The sequence below is a fragment of the Gigantopelta aegis genome, chromosome 3, assembly GCF_016097555.1.
Source record: "Gigantopelta aegis isolate Gae_Host chromosome 3, Gae_host_genome, whole genome shotgun sequence".
Lineage (NCBI taxonomy): Eukaryota > Metazoa > Mollusca > Gastropoda > Neomphalida > Peltospiridae > Gigantopelta > Gigantopelta aegis.
Window position 1 is genome coordinate 77,464,982 of NC_054701.1, and position 15,992 is coordinate 77,480,973.

The following is a 15,992-nucleotide window of genomic DNA, read 5'->3' on the forward strand; positions in this document are numbered from 1 at the left end:
TTTAACGATTCGTTTCTCGTCCTGATGCCGGAGCTGGAAACTCTAGATCTCAGCTACAACCAAATATCCTCTTACCACAGTGACTACCGTAACGAAAACCATAACTTGAAGAAGTTACAACTTGGTCACAATTGGTTCACAGACATACCAAATTTTTGTTGGCCAAATGCCACAGCCCGTTACCATAGACTCCAAGGTTTGTACGTCGACAACAACCTACTCCACAAGTTACACAGATTGTCTTTTCCTTGTCTTAGTACTGTACAAAAGATTTCGCTAAACGGTAATCTGATGCACGTTCTAGAAAACAATACATTTAGCGAACTTCCGCAACTCTTCACCTTGCAGTTAACTCATCTACCCCAACTACGGAAGATGGAAGAATTGGCCTTCAATTCTACGTCGCTTTACAAACTGGACCTATCTGGCAACAGCCGGTTAACATTCAAAATGTTTCCCGGACACTTCCCATTCATCTGGGCAACTAACCTAGGTGAGCTGAATCTCCAGGACACTCGGATAATGCTTACACTAAGTAGTTTTAGATCCATGCTGCTTCAGTTAAAGTCCATCAAGCACCTGAATTTACAGAGAACACAGATATCCAAATTACCACGAAGAACACTGAGTCATCTACCATCATTAAGGATTTTGGATTTGCAAGGGAACTATTTGGCCACATGGAACACTGAAACGTTTAGTAACGTCACGCAGTTAGAGTACTTAAGTCTTGAGGGTAATCGTTATAAGTATTATTAATGAAACGTCATTTCCTCCGATCGAGGGGGGGAGTTAGAAGCCACATTAGAAAATTAACCTCGGTAACAACGACCTTCCTCTGCACCATGTGCCTTTGCTGTGGTTTCGCACATGGATGGAGAAAAGCAATAACGACCAAAACTATACGGTTCGTCAACTATCCAAACCGTTATTATTGTAAGACCCATACCACCAGAGACTAGAACATTATAACCCCACTGCCGAATCTTGCAAAGTTAAGAATCCTTATGTCGTTGCCTATGTATCATCAGGAATATTCGTTGTTGTAGTGCTTGTCGCTGCCCTGTTGGTATACTACAACCGTTGGAATATTCGATACTTCATGTATACAATGAGACGACGTCGGTATCGACAGCTGCCTGGGCGTGAATTGAAATCAGTTTGATGTCTTTGTGTCCTTTGATTCTGAGGATTCAGACTGGCTCATGGAAGAAGTGGCTAACTTTTTGGAGAATGACCTAAACTTCAAACTGTGTATTCACGAAAGGGATTTTGAAGGAGGCAAAATGATTATCGATAATATCGTGGACTGCATGGATCAGAGCGAGAAGATCATTATGATTGTGTCCAACAACTTTGCCAGGAGCAACTGGTGCCAGTGCGAAGTGAACATGGCTCTTAACCAACAATTTGAAATTCACAAGGACGTCATTGTTGTTATCCGTGAAATGGTTGACAGAAAATATATGTTCAAATATCTCAAGGCATTGCTTGCTACCACTACATACATTGAATGGAAGGAAGATGAAAGAGCGAAACAGGTTTTCAGAAATCGTCTGCAAGAAGTCATGACTCGTAAAAATGATGAACAGTAAATGAAGCGTTTTAGGCTTGGGTCCTTGTTTCAGTTTAAAGACATGTCACGGTGTTTGACTTTTCATCTTTATTCGTGTTTTCTTGAACTGGCTTCCACGACGTCTGCGTCTGGGGGTCAGACTTTATCACGGTTTTTGTGACTTTTCATTTACCATAATTCTGTGTTTGTTTGCGACACAGTATGTGCTATAACCATGTTTGTTTATAATTCACAATGGAATGTTTTATATGTATTTGTAACCCTTTCCCTTACGCTTCTTTGGGTAAAAGGATTAGTTCCTTACTTTACGGGTTTTTATATAAACCATAGTTGAGTGTTTTTGAAACCTATTTTGTCTGCCTTGTAAACATCACACAGATGGGTTTTATTGCCAGCTTTCTAATGCACCTAATAAAACAATTATCGGGTTAGCGAGTAGAAAGTTAAGGGAGATTTAGTGATGTTAACTAACACAAAATGGCCGTCGGGTAATCTTGAGTACGTCTAAAAATGGTGCCTCCAGTGACGTCCATACTACTTCCATTAGACCAATCGGATAGCGAGTTGGCTGGGGTATTTAACGGTTGGCACTCATTTTTTGAGAAGATCAGGATATTTTTGAAGTGCCCAAAAGGCATGTAGGTTATTTCAATGAGGTATCCCCCCTCTGGAGTTGGATAATTTTTTTTGTGTCATGAGGTTCGAAAAAATATATATAAAAATAAAAAGTTAAACGAATATATCTATAAACCACAAAAAAACAGATGTATCAAATATAACACAGCGGGGTATGGTAAGATATTTTTTAGTTCTTGCGTTTGCCTGGTATTTTGTTTGACAATGTAATGTTATACATTGTGTCTTATTCCGAATCCCGATGTGCAATCGAAATGAAAACCACCGTAAGATAACCTCCAAAATGTTTTATCATAAGTTGTAGGTTAAATTATATTGATCTTTTGGTTATATAGGTATAGTTAGGGTATCCGTATGATTTTAACCTGAGCTAAAAACCTTTGGCCATATTTGCATAACTACCCCCCAGTGTAAGTTATTTGCAAGTTATTGTAGTTGTTAGATCGTTAAGAATCTAGGGTTTGATAGATATTCCCCTCCCCCTTGGAGGTATGACTGATCTCTCCAGGGATGTTCTGTTTATTAGATAGATATGTATCTGACTAACTTAGTATAATTAAATTATACTTGAGTGTAATATTGTTTTATACAGATGTCATAAATAAATAATTATAATAATTAGTGTTGGTGTAGTTATTTTAGTGGAGAGATTGTGGATAGTTTTATCATTAACTAAGCAATTATACTTTTCTTACTGAACTAAACCTTCCTGCAGCGTGGCCAGCTAGACATTATGTCATACACCTAGACTGAAACGTAGCTATACAGTTGGCCCCGTTACAGGAGAGTTTAAATTGGGACCTCGGTCCGGGATTTTCTTATTTCATTTAATAGGGGGCTCGAGCTATTTGATGTTTAATTTCTGTACAGACAGAATGATTTGCAAATTTGTTGAGTTTTTAAAAGTCTGTTATATCCACTAAAAAAATACTGACATCATGGAGCAAGACTTGTTGAACAACCCTAATATACCTCATTAAAAAAGCAAAAAGGGCAGAGCTAATTGAGCTAGCTAATTATCATAATGTTTCGATCGCCCAGTCAAATAAAGTAGAACAAATCAGGGAAATACTAATTGAAACATTATGTAGCCATGTGTTTGATAAGGAAGAAGAAAATTACAGAGAGAGTGTGGAGATGGTAGAACCTGTTCAATTAGATGTATCTGACTTAACGTTTGAACAGAGATTAGAACTTAGAAAATTAGAAAGAGAAGAGAGAGATAGAGAGAGAGAGAGAGAGAGAGAGTATGAGAGAGAGAAGGAAGGAAGATAAAGATAGAGAGTTCCAGTTAATTAAATTACGATTGGAGCATGAACACAGAATGAGAGAAGGGGAAAGGAATAGTGAGACAAATTCAAATCATGGACAGGGCACAAATGGTTTCAGAATTAATGACTGCTATAGGTCAGTACCTGCTTTTGATGAGACTAAGGTCGACTTATTTTTCCAACAATTTGAGAGGGTAGCTAAGGAGTTAGACTGGCCTAGGAATTATTGGCATTTACTTGTTCAAAGTCGTTTTCGTGGTAAAGCTGCTGAGGCGTACGTGGCATTAGATGATGATCGGGTCCGTGACTACGCTATATAAAGCTTACCAGTTAACTAATGAGGCGTATCGCCAGTTGTTTCGCAGTTTTAAGAAAACTGAATCAGAAACTTATGTTGAATTTGTGACCAAGAAACAAAATAGTTTTGATAAATGGACTAGGTCGTTAGAAATAGGAAATAGTTTTGCCAAATTACGGGAGGCCATGATTCTAGAGGAAGTTAAAAGTTGTTTACCACCGGCTGTTAAGCTACATTTATCTGACCAAGGTATTGAAAGTGTGAAAGGTGCCGCGGAGGTTGCGGACCATTATACTCTGATTCATAAAACTAGTCAGTCTCAATCAGGTTTTGTGAGGTTTAACGAGGTTGGACGAAGAAATAGTGTTCAGGCAGGTTCTAGTTGGAATAACGGTGGCAATACTAGAGGTAATGTGGGTACCACTATTGGTAAGGCTAGCTCGGTGAGTGATAGTGCCAAGTACGGTTTTGCCAGACAGCGGCCTGGTTCGTTAGGCGGTAGTCAGTTGTCTGCTAAGGCTAAATCATTCCAACCACGTTGTACGTACTGTAAGATGACAAATCACACAGCGGAGACGTGCTTTCGACGACAACGAGACAATAAGCAGGTAGTGGGTTTAGTCAGGACTGAGACCGAGTTCAACACTTTGTCATTGCCACGTGAGCGACAAAGATATGAGAAGTATGTGTCGGTGGGGACTATTTGTAATGATCAACAAAATAATAACCCTCGTCCTGTCTCTATCTTCCGTGACACTGGCGCATGGCAAAGTTTAATTGTAAAAGATGCTCTTAGTCATCCAGACAAGTCCTGTCCCCAACTGTCTTGATGTAGTCAGTGATATATTTCCAGCTTGTGTTACTACTCGATCCATGACCAGGCAAAAGTGTTTTAATGAAACCAGAGGAAGTTGATTTATCTGATACAATGCTGTCTCAGTGGTGGGAAGAAAATGATAAACCCGACTCTGTTAAAACGTAGGGTCCGAACCTAGTTTACAGTCTGTGGAGTCTGACGAGGTTAAGTTAGGGCAGTCAGTTGAGGGAAGTACTCAATCAGTTGAAGTTGATAGCCCCCATGAAGCTTTGCTACAGCTTTGCTGGAGCAAAGAAAGTCTATGTAGGGCACAGAAAGAGGATGTAACTTTACAATCTGTGTGGAGTAAAGTAGTTGATGAAAAACAGGCGACTATGGAAAACGAATGTTTCTATTTACATAATAATGTACTAATGAAAAAGTGTCGGTCCAAAGTAGTATTTGATGAGAATGAGGAATGTGAATGCGTGTCTGTGGTAGTGCCTAAACCATATCGGCAGGAATTATTAAGCTTAGCACATGACAGCTTGTTTGCCAGCCATTTGGGTCATACAAAAACATATGAACGTATGGCATCGGATTATTATTGGCCTGGTATGTTTCGTGATACTAGTGAGTATTTGAGAACTTGTCATGTATGTCAGATGGTGGGGAAACCCAATCAGGTTATTCCGCCAGCCCCACTCAAACTGATACCAATTACAGGGCCGGCATTTTCAAACGTTTTAATAGACATTGTTGGGCCATTGCCAAAGACTAGTCAAGGGAATCAGTACCTGTTGACAATTATGTGTGTGAATATCCGATTTCCTGAGGCTATTCCGTTACGTAAGGTTAATGCTAGTGTCGTTGCGAGAGCTCTGATAAAATATTTCACAATGACAGGTTTACCAGAGGAACTTCAGTCAGACCAGGGATCGAATTTTATGTTCCATTTGTTTCGACAAGTCTTAGCTCTATTAGACATAAAACAAGTAAGGTCAAGTGCTTATCACCCAGCTAGCCAGGGGGCACTTGAAAGATTCCATCAGGGTTTGAAAAGTATGTTGAAATGCTATTGCAGTGAAAATGGTAAAAACTGGGATCAGGGAATACCTTTTGTACTGTTCGCTGCACGAGACTCTAAGCAGGAGTCTTTAGGCTTTTCCCCATTCGAGTTGGTTTACGGTCACACCCCTAAAGGCCCACTCAAACTAGTGAAGAGTAGTTGGATCAAGGAGGATAGCTCCGATCATCTACTAAATTACGTAGCTAAAATCAAAAATAGATTATGGCAGGCAACTCAGTTAGCAAATAAACACTTAGCTAATGCCCAGACAAAAATTAAATCATACTTTGACAGGAAAGCAAAAGTTAGGGAATTCAAAGTAGGTGAAAAAGTTTTAATGTATTTACCCCTACCTAAATCATCCATGCAAAACAAGTACTTTGGCTCATTTTCGATTGCACGCCGGGTTAGTGACACTGGTTATGTTGTCAACACGCCAGGTCGACGCAGGGCTACGAAATATTGCCATATCAACCTGTTAAATCCCTACCGTGAACGTCTCGCGACTCAACCGACCATGGCAGTGGATTTGGAACCAAATGAACCAGGTGATGACCCCAGTGACACTTCAGATATCCGGCTTTCTAATAGCGAAGTGTTGACAAATCTGAACCATGTGCTGTGCTATCTTCAAGGTACATGTAAAGATGAACTTACTGATACAATCAACGAGTTTACGGATCTGTTTCCGGATGCACCAAGGGTGACAGACATCATGGTCCAGGATATCGAACTCGAGAGTGATACGGTTATACCTATAAAGCTGCACGCGTATCGAGTAAACCCTAAAAAAAGAGCCATCCAACAGTAACTTGAATTCCCCGTGTATACTTGTTCCAAAGCCGAATGGAAATTTTAGGTTGTGCGCTGATTTGCGAAAGGTGAACCAGCTGATAAAAGGTGACTCGTACCCACTTCCTAGGTTGGATGATTGCATCGATAGTGTCGGGAATTCGAACTATATATCAAAGTTAGATTTGCTCAAAGGCTACTTACAAATTCTTCTGTCAGAACGGGCTAAACAGATTTTGGCCATCGTCACCCCAGACGGACTCTATCAATTTAGGGTGATGCCTTTTGGACTCAAAACGGCACCTGCTGCTTTCCAGCGACTCATGAACTGTGTTCTTGAAGACTTGCCAAATGTCCGTGTATATTTGGACGATGTGGTAATTGCCAACAATACATGGCAAGATCATATTCATGACATCAAAACTGTGTTCACACGACTCCGAGATGCTAAACTCACAGTCAACCTGACCAAGTGTGAATTCGGAAAAGCCCAGGTGACCTTTTTGGGACATGTGGTTGGTCTTGGGAAAGTAGCTCCTATCACAGCCAAAGTGGACTGCATCCTGAAATATCCTCTGCCCACCACGAGGAAAGAAGTTCGGCGTTTCCTGTGGATGGCCAGGTACTACCGGGGTTTCTGTCCAAACTTTGCTACGGTCGCAGCCCCAATCACTGCACTATTAAAAAAGGGAACCAGTTTCCAGTGGACAGAGCAATGTACGCAAGCATTCACTCTTTTGAAGAACTTATTGTGTACCGCTCCTATAATGGCAGCACCAGACTACCAAAAACCTTTCAAGCTACCAGTGGATGCAAGTGACGTCGCATGTGGTGGTGTCCTATTTCAAGAGGACGCCCAAGGTCTGGACCACCCTGTGAGTTTCTTTTCAAAGAAATTTAATAAACACCAGTTAAATTATTCTACTGTGGAGAAGGAAGCCCTTGGACTTGTCACCACATTAAAACATTATGAAATATATGTGAAAGCGGCCAGCCATCCAGTAACAGTATACACCGACCACAACCCGCTTACGTTCATCAATCACATGAAGAGCACGAATCAACGCATCCTGAGATGGAGCCTGATGCTACAGGAGTACTCCCTCTCCATTCAGCACATTGCAGGATCATGCAATATAATGGCTGATTCCTTGTCAAGGATATGATCCTTGTGATATCGGAACGTACATAGGTTGTTATTCTGGACTATGATGTGAACTTTGTGATTATGTAACTCTTGTTTTATTTAGTTGTATACTTTGATTATACTCATTTGATAATTACACCTGGAAAAGCCATGCCAAAGAAAAGAACATTGAAGTACTTTTTAATATAAATTATTGTATGTTTGTTAGAAAATTTTCATGCTGAATGCATGCCAAATTTCCTAAAGCTGTGAGGGGACGTGTCACGGTGTTTGACTTTTCATCTTTATTCGTGTTTTCTTCAACTGGCTTCCACGACGTCCGCGTCCGGGGACAGACTTTTTCACGGTTTTTGTGACTTTTCTTTTACCATAATTCTGTGTTTGTTTGCGACACAGTATGTGCTATAACTATGTTTGTTTATAATTCGCAATGAAATGTTTTATATGTATATGTAACCCTTTCCCTTACGCTTCTTTGGGTAAAAGGATTAGTTCCTTACTTTACGGGTTTTTATATAAACCATAGTTGAGTGTTTTTGAAACCTATTTTGTCTGACTTGTAGACACCTTAAATGACATTACTTAATTTTATGTTTATGTTAGCCAAATTTAAAAACATCACACAGATGCGATTTATTGTCAGCTTTCTAATGCACCTAATAAAACAATTATCGGGTTAGCGAGTAGAAAGTTATAGGAGATTTAGTGATGTTAACTAACAAAAAATGGCCGTCGGGTAATCTTGAGTACGTCTAAAAATGGTGGCTCCAGTGACGTCCATACTACTTCCATTAGACCAATCGGATAGCGAGTTGGCTGGGGTATTTAACGGTTGGCACTCAGTTTTTGAGAAGATCAGGATATTTTTGAAGTGCCCAAAAGGCATGTAGGTTATTTCGATGGGGTATCCCCGCTCTGGAGTTGGATAATGTTTTCTTTGTGTCATGTGTTCGAACGGATGGATAGCGGGGTATGGTAAGATACTTTTAGTTCTTGCGTTTGCCTGGTATTTGTTGACAATGTAATGTTATAATTGTGTCTTATTCCGAATCCCGATGTGCAATCGAAATGGAAACCACCGTAAGATAACCTCCAAAATGTTTTATCATAAGTTGTAGGTTAAATTATATTGATCTTTTGGTTATATAGGTATAGTTAGGGTATCCGTGTGATTTTAACCTGAGCTAACAAATCTTTGGCCATATTTGCATAACTACCCCCCAGTGTAAGTTATTTGCAAGTTATTGTAGTTGTTAGATCGTTAAGAATCGTGGGAGTTGATAGATATTCCCCTACCCCTTGGAGGTATGACTGATCTCTCCAGGGATGTTCTGTTTATTAGATAGATATGTATCTGACTAACTTAGTATAATTAAATTATACTTGAGTGTAATATTGTTTTATACAGATGTTATAAATAAATAATTATAATATAATTAGTGTTGGTGTAGTTATTTTAGTGGATATTAAAGATTGTGGATAGTTTTATCATTAACTAAGCAATTAGACCTTTCTTACTGAATTAAACCTTCCTGCGGCGTGGCCAGCTAGACATTATGTCATACACCTAGACTGAAACGTAGCTATACAGTTGGCCCCGTTACAGGAGTGTTTAAATTGGGACCTCGGTCCGGGATTTTCTTATTTCATTTAATAGGGGGCTCGAGCTATTTGATATTTAATTTCTGTACAGACAGAATGATTTGCAGATTTGTTGAGTTTTTAAAAGTCTGTTATATCCACTAAAAAAATACTGACATCATGGAGCAAGACTTGTTGAACAACCCTAATATACCTCATTAAAAAAGCAAAAAGGGCAGAGCTAATTGAGCTAGCTAATTATCATAATGTTTCGATCACCCAGACATTGAATTCGTCAACCTCAATGATCACCTAAGCGAAAATGAACTAGCACGGAAATTAGCAAGTAACTCCACCATCCGCCCCGCTCCATCGACCCCCAGGAGCTCTGTCAAATGCCCCGGCTCATTAAATCTAAGCCAAGAACTAAAGAAAGAAAGAAATGTTTTATTTAACGACACACTCAACACATTTTATTTACGGTTATATGGCGTCAGACATATGGTTAAGGACCACACAGATTTCGAGAGGAAACCCGCTGTCACCATTACATGGGCTACTCTTCCGATTGGCAGCAAGGGATCTTTTATTTGCGCTTCCCACAGGCAGGATAGCACAAACCATGGCCTTTGTTGAACCAGTTATGGATCACTGGTCGGTGCAAGTGGTTTACACCTACCCATTGTGCCTTGCGGAGCACTCACTCAAGGTTTGGAGTCGGTATCTGGATTAAAAATCCCATGCCTCGACTGGGATCCGAACCCAGTACCTACCAGCCTGTAGACCGATGGCCTGCCACGACGCCACCGAGGCCGGTAAGCCAAGAACTAAACTTAGATACAGACAGTGAGTCGGAAAACGAAGCAGAAGTGGTAAGCATCCACCCAGAGGTCCATCTCAAAAATAAATACGGGACACTCGCCACACCGGGCAGAAGTCATAAAAAGGCCAAAACAATGGAAAAAGAAAACATAGATAACGGAATTAGACAAATAAAAATCAACGGGGATAACCCAACTCTGTATCAATATATGTACTGGCAGCAGACCGTTGCCGAAGCAACCAAAAACTCAGCCGATATGCTCTACCACACGCGATCAACAATTGGAGACACCTTCATCAAAAGTGATGAAGAAACCCTAAAAGAAATAGGCCAATCAGTAGAACTCAAGACCAACCCAAACACCGATAAAAGCGATCGTCTACAACTACTGCCAGTCGCCATAGGCAACAAAAAAACATAGCTAGAGTCAAGGTTGGAAAGCCATACCTTTCATCAAACCGAAGCAAACTGCTGCCGTCATCCAATGGTTTCTAGTCAACATTGAGGAATCCTCCCCGAAGTCGGTGTGGTTCACGCGTGTCCCCCTGCATGTACTGATGGAGTTGGCGACGAAGTCCACTGATGGAAAGGCTCCATTCGTCGTCAACAGGGGACACGGCTTCCGGCGGCGGCTTGGTCTTGGCTGGCTGGGTGGTCGGTGATGTCGCCTTCCTCTTCGCTGCCGCAACAACAAGTCCCTGCGACGACTCAACGGGAGCGGTCGGTATAATTGACCGCTGCACCGGAGTCGTCGTCCGTGGGGTGGAGGTGGAGGTCGGTGGTGTCACACTTGTACGCTGGCACATCGCGATGTCCAGGTCGGAGTATGGCTGATCCGGGGATGCGGGTGCCGATGGCTGTCGCGTCCTCTCCGGCGAACTCGGTGGGGGTGGCGACGCAGAAGGAACCGCCGCTGGCGTTTGAGCCGCCAGCTTTGTTCCCCCCCTGAGCTGTCCCTGGCACGGGTTTCTTCTTCCTCCTTCCTCTTCCAGTCCCTCCTTTCCTCTTCTTTGGAGGCGAGTCGCCATATATCAAAGACACGGTTGCCCGTGACCCGGTATAGGTGACCCAAAACTCCAACAGAGTACCAAAGCTGGCTATCAGTCCCCTCAGGTGGGGGGGGGGGGGGGGGGGGTGGGAGGTCGAGATTGCACGTAGACACGTCTACTCGCATCGAGAGACAGCTGAAGAAAAAGTAAATTTCAACCAACGAGCATTCCATTCCAATATTTATTTACATGCTCATATACCACGAAGGTTTCAAGCATGTCTGTCCTGGGCATAATCTCTGGCCTTTGCCAGTGACTAAGTCCAGGACAGAAAAGGGTGGGGGATAAGTTTGAGGTGGTCAGATTTTGGAATAAGAATTTAGTTGTGTCCAGCGACTGCGCGGACCGACTAGTAGACACCGAAAATGGGCCATGTTCTGACTGGCTGAATTTCGATTCCTTCGGGTCTAACTAGAAAAAGCTAAAGTATACGGAGACTAACTGCACCTAACATCATGTCCGGACTAAGAATTTAAACCCAAAAATAAGTTTGACTGCTCGGCCAAAAAGGTTTTAAGGTGATTTGAGCAATTGAACGGGCGCCAAAGTAAATTGCGTTGGACTATTTATAAAAAAAATAAACATAGAGATTTTGAAACTCGATCGAAAACGTTTAAAGTCCAACTAAGCCCAAAAAGGAGGATACCTGTCCTAGTTAAGGTTGGTTTCTCGGGGATCCTGGAGTTGCTCGGAGAGATGGCAGCTGGTCTTTTCGCTGGCGTAGAGCCTGTACTACCGTGGAGTAACCGGGGCCGCAGACTGCACTGAGCATCTTGTGAAGAGACCTGTTGTCTATCTTCCAAAACAAGACGCACTGTCTGTAGATCTGCTCCCTCCGATGGGTCACGATTACTCCCGGCGTACTTCCAAAGGTCTTATGATGGATTTCGTAGCTGCTGCCGTCCTCCATTGGCTTCCAGTCTATGTTGGCGTATCCTCCCCGCAGTTTGGTTGGTTGAGTGGTGTCCCCTTGCATGTATGGGTGGAGCTGATGTCGAAGTCCACCCAGGGCCAGGCTCCATTCGTCCTCGTCCTCGTCCTCGTCCTCATTCTCTTCCTCTTGTAGGGGGACGGCTTCAGGCGGCGGTTTGGTCTTGGCTGGTTGGGTGGTCGGTGATGTTGCCTTCCTTTTCATCGCCGGAACAACAAGTCCATGTGGCGACTCGACGGGAGCGGTCGTTATTGACCGCTGCACCGGAGTCGTCGTCTTGGGGGTGGAGGTCGAAGTTGGTGGTGGCACACTCGTTCTTTGGAACATCTTGATGTCCTGAGTGGTGTACGGCCGTTCCGGGGTTGCAGGGTCCGCTTGCGGTTGCTTCCTCTCCGGAGGACTCGGTGGGGGCGGGGTCACAGAAGGGAGCGCCACTGGCGGTTGAGCCGCCAGCTTTGTCCCCCCCTGGGCCGTCCCTAGCACTGGTTTCTTCCTTCTTCTTCCTCTTCCGGTCCCCCCTTTCCTCTTCTGTGGAGGCGGGTCCCCGTACACCAAAGTCACGGTCGCCCGTGACCCGGTGTACGTGACTCGAAACTCCAACATGGAGCCGAAGCTGGCAATCAGTCCCCCCAAACCAACGAGCAAACTCAAACGCCACCGACGAACCCACAGCGGACTCGACGGAAGTTACCGCGTCCGCTATCAGTAAACAAACCAGCACGGACGGGAATGAAGCTACCGCGTCCGCCGTGACAGCTGTCAAAAAACCGAACCAGCAGGCCACGGCGGGCCGACTAGCGGACACCCAAAATGATGATATAGAGCTAGGAAAAATGACACAACAACCGATAACCAAAATAGCCACCAAAAAAGGAATCAATATCCAATCGCGACTCTCTACTCGTCCAAAAACCTATCTACCTTCGAGAGCAACAGCACTAAAAAGATTAACCAGTCAGAAAAGTAGAACGCCAACCAAAACCGGGAAAAACCAAAACGCCACTAACTTTCTGAAAACAAATCTACCCAAAACGGCTCAACCGACAGTAAAACCAAAAACTACTAAGCCATCCGGAATAAACACCCAAAAAATAGGCATTAACCCTACCACCCATACCACCACCAAAGCTATACCTTCCCTACTATCAATCTCTTTCTCCAAGGCCACACCCCCACCATCTCTCACCCCTGCCACCATCATCTCCCAAAAACCCATCTCTAATCCCCTCCCACCACCTATCCTTCTCTCATTTCCACCCCAACCCAAATCCCTAAACCTACCACCCCAAACCCTCAACCTACCATCCTTACCACCCCGCCAACCCATGGCACACACCCCCCCCCCCCCCCCAACTCAACCCGAACTACTTACCAGCCAGTCAAATAAAACCAACAATAAATGGCTAGTAAAACTTCACCCCCTCCCACCCCAAGAAACGACCAAACAAGCCCTCCAAGCCGGAAACCCACAAATAAAGATAGAGGAAGTAAGCACCTGGACAAATGGATACCTACTGATAACAACAACAGTAACCAACAGTAACAAAATATACATTCTTGGCCGCCGCTATCTTCTTCAGCCCTATGAAATCAAACCATCTAAATGCCACCACTGTCAACATGCTTTAGATGAGGACAGAAACACCCAAGAAGCTCCCTAAACTCGCCGTGCACCAGGCCCATACAATGTCCAACCTGCCTAAACCGGCACATGGCCCACGACAATCGCTGCCACCACTACCAGAAAGCACTAAGGCAACAAAACCCCCCCCCCAAAAAACCTAACCACCCAGCAAAGTCAAACGTTTCCGCAGCCAAAACCAATCTCAGCAAACATAACCTACGCCGACGTAGTCAAAACTAGAGAGCAAAACCAAGTTAGCGAACTCAAAACCATAATAGAAAAACTAGTTCTGGAGATGTCAGAAATTAAAAACAACCTTAAAAATAAAAATCTCTATAACTTAACTACGGGACGGAATATGGGAGACAAGTCCCCCTCCCCCCTTCCCCCATAAACAACAACAACCAAGGAAAAAAGGGCCTTAGCGTTCTCCAGTGGAATGCTAAAGGCCTCCATTCAATGGGACATGGTGCTGAACTCATTCAACTAATTGGCACCAGTAACAACAAGCCAGACATCATTTGCTTACAGGAAACCTGGCTAGGAACCTCCAAAAATAAAACTAAGAAAACTAATAATAAAAATAATCTAACCAAACCATTCAAAATACCAGGATATACAAACTACTTTAAAAATAGAGAAAACAATACTAGAGGTGGACTAGCCACACTAATAAAAAATAATATACCTCATTTAGAAATAAAATTCCAACCTAACAATAATAGTTTAGAAACCTCGGCCTAAACATACAGCATGACACTAGGAGCATCGACGTCATCAACGTATACAGCCCGCCAGGACCAGAGCACAATAAATTAACTCTAAAAGACTATAACAAACTTATCAGCTCAAATAATAGTGTAATCATAGTAAGAGACTTTAACTGCCACAGTAGCTTATGGGGAAACCCCACCACAGATTCTCAAGGCGACATATTAGAAACCTTCATCAACAATAACAACTCAGTCTGCCTAAACGACGGTAACATCACCTTTATCTCTGATATCAATGGAAGTACTTCAGCCGTCGACTTAACAATCACCTCAAACAATATAGGAGCTAACTCAAGTTGGGAAGTCTTGGAAACTCATACTAACTAAATATAATTGCAATGAAACGTTCATAGAAGAGGAAATATTTACACCTAAATTTAACTTCTCCAAAGCTAACTGGGCAGGATTCTCCAAAGAATGCCTAAACCTTTAAGTTAATATCGAACTAAATGTTAATGAAGCTACTAACGAACTCACTAATAATATTCTAAAAATAGCAAATAAACATATACCAATAGCTAAACCCTTTCGGAAAAATCATTCAGTCAGTTGGTGGACTGAAGAGATAAAAAATAAGTGTAATCTCAGAAATCGTATGAGAAAAATTAAAAAAAACCCCTGGCAAACCAGAATATCACAATAAATACAAAATAGCTAAAAACGAAGTCAGCAAACTAATAATTACAGCTAAACAAAACAGTTGGCAAAAATTCTGTAGTGAAATAAATAATAGAACAACAGTTCGGGATATGTGGAAAAAAGTTAAAGCCATCCAAGGGCACCGCGCCATACCCATAGTCCTTCAAAAACATAAACCAGCTCTCTCTAACAAACAAAAAGCTAACCTACTCAGCAAAACCTTCAGCAAAAATAGCAGTAACGAAAACTTTCCTAAAGAATTTCTTGATCAATTAAACAAAAATAATACACTACCCACCAATCAACCAACTGAAACCAAACAACCCAATAATGATAACCTTGAATTTAATCAACCAATAACCTTAATTGAACTTAAAACAGCACTCAAAGCTAAACAAAAGTACTGCAACCGGACCTGATAAAATTAGTTATACTCTCTTAAAACATATGCCGGACTCAGCACTAGAGGTAGTGTTGTCGCTATTTAACAAATTGCTGCTAATCGAAAAGAGTAGCTCATGAAGTGGCGACAGCGGGTTTCCTTCCTCAATATGTGTGTGGTCCTTAACCAAATGTCAACGCCATATAACCGTAAATACAATGTGTTGAGTGCGTCGTGAAATAAAACATTTCCTTCTTCTGTTTATGTTCATATATACTATAGAAATATGACTCCATCAATCTTGACGTATGTGTATTTATAGTTATTTGTTATATGTGTACAATCCGCTCCTTTGAGCCAAATAAAGATATGTTCTGTTCTGTTCTGTTCTGTTCTGTGGTCCATCATTCTACCCACCATATTAGTTGTAATCCATGTAGTGATTCGTTTGAACCGGCCTCGGTGGCGTCGTGGTTAGGCCATCGGTCTACAAGCTGGTAGGTACTGGGTTCGGATCCCAGTCGAGGCATGGGATTTTTAATCCAGATACCGACTCCAAATCTTGAGTGAGTGCTCCGCAAGGCTCGGTGGATAGGTGTAAACCA

General features: G+C 42.4%; 2 protein-coding genes across 2 annotated transcripts; both read left to right on the forward strand.

Moving 5' to 3' along the window:
• The first annotated feature begins 375 nt into the window (after window positions 1–375).
• LOC121368850 (toll-like receptor 2) lies at window positions 376–1,595 on the forward strand. The gene is made up of 2 exons (XM_041493599.1): window positions 376–493; window positions 1,198–1,595. Exons 1-2 carry the CDS (start codon window positions 376–378, stop codon window positions 1,593–1,595), a joined length of 516 nt encoding a protein of 171 aa, XP_041349533.1.
• A 2,179-nt stretch (window positions 1,596–3,774) lies between these two features.
• On the forward strand, window positions 3,775–7,604 carry LOC121368851. Its single transcript, XM_041493601.1, has 3 exons — window positions 3,775–4,463; window positions 5,662–6,424; window positions 6,489–7,604. The coding sequence occupies exons 1-3, from the start codon at window positions 3,775–3,777 to the stop codon at window positions 7,602–7,604; spliced, it is 2,568 nt and encodes an 855-aa protein (XP_041349535.1).
• Window positions 7,605–15,992: the final 8,388 nt, after the last annotated feature.

What these genes read in the sequence shown, in the direction of transcription:
- LOC121368850 (XM_041493599.1), top strand. Translation starts at nt 376, where the DNA reads ATGGAAGAATTGGCCTTCAATTCTACGTCGCTTTACAAACTGGACCTA. An exon ending in CATCTGGGCAACTAACCTAG is followed by an intron (nt 494 to 1,197) that starts GTGAGCTGAATC and finishes CTGAGGATTCAG; the next exon opens with ACTGGCTCATGGAAGAAGTG.
- LOC121368851 (XM_041493601.1), top strand. Translation starts at nt 3,775, where the DNA reads ATGATCGGGTCCGTGACTACGCTATATAAAGCTTACCAGTTAACTAAT. An exon ending in GAGCGACAAAGATATGAGAA is followed by an intron (nt 4,464 to 5,661) that starts GTATGTGTCGGT and finishes ATGCTATTGCAG; the next exon opens with TGAAAATGGTAAAAACTGGG. An exon ending in TAAAGCTGCACGCGTATCGA is followed by an intron (nt 6,425 to 6,488) that starts GTAAACCCTAAA and finishes CTTGTTCCAAAG; the next exon opens with CCGAATGGAAATTTTAGGTT.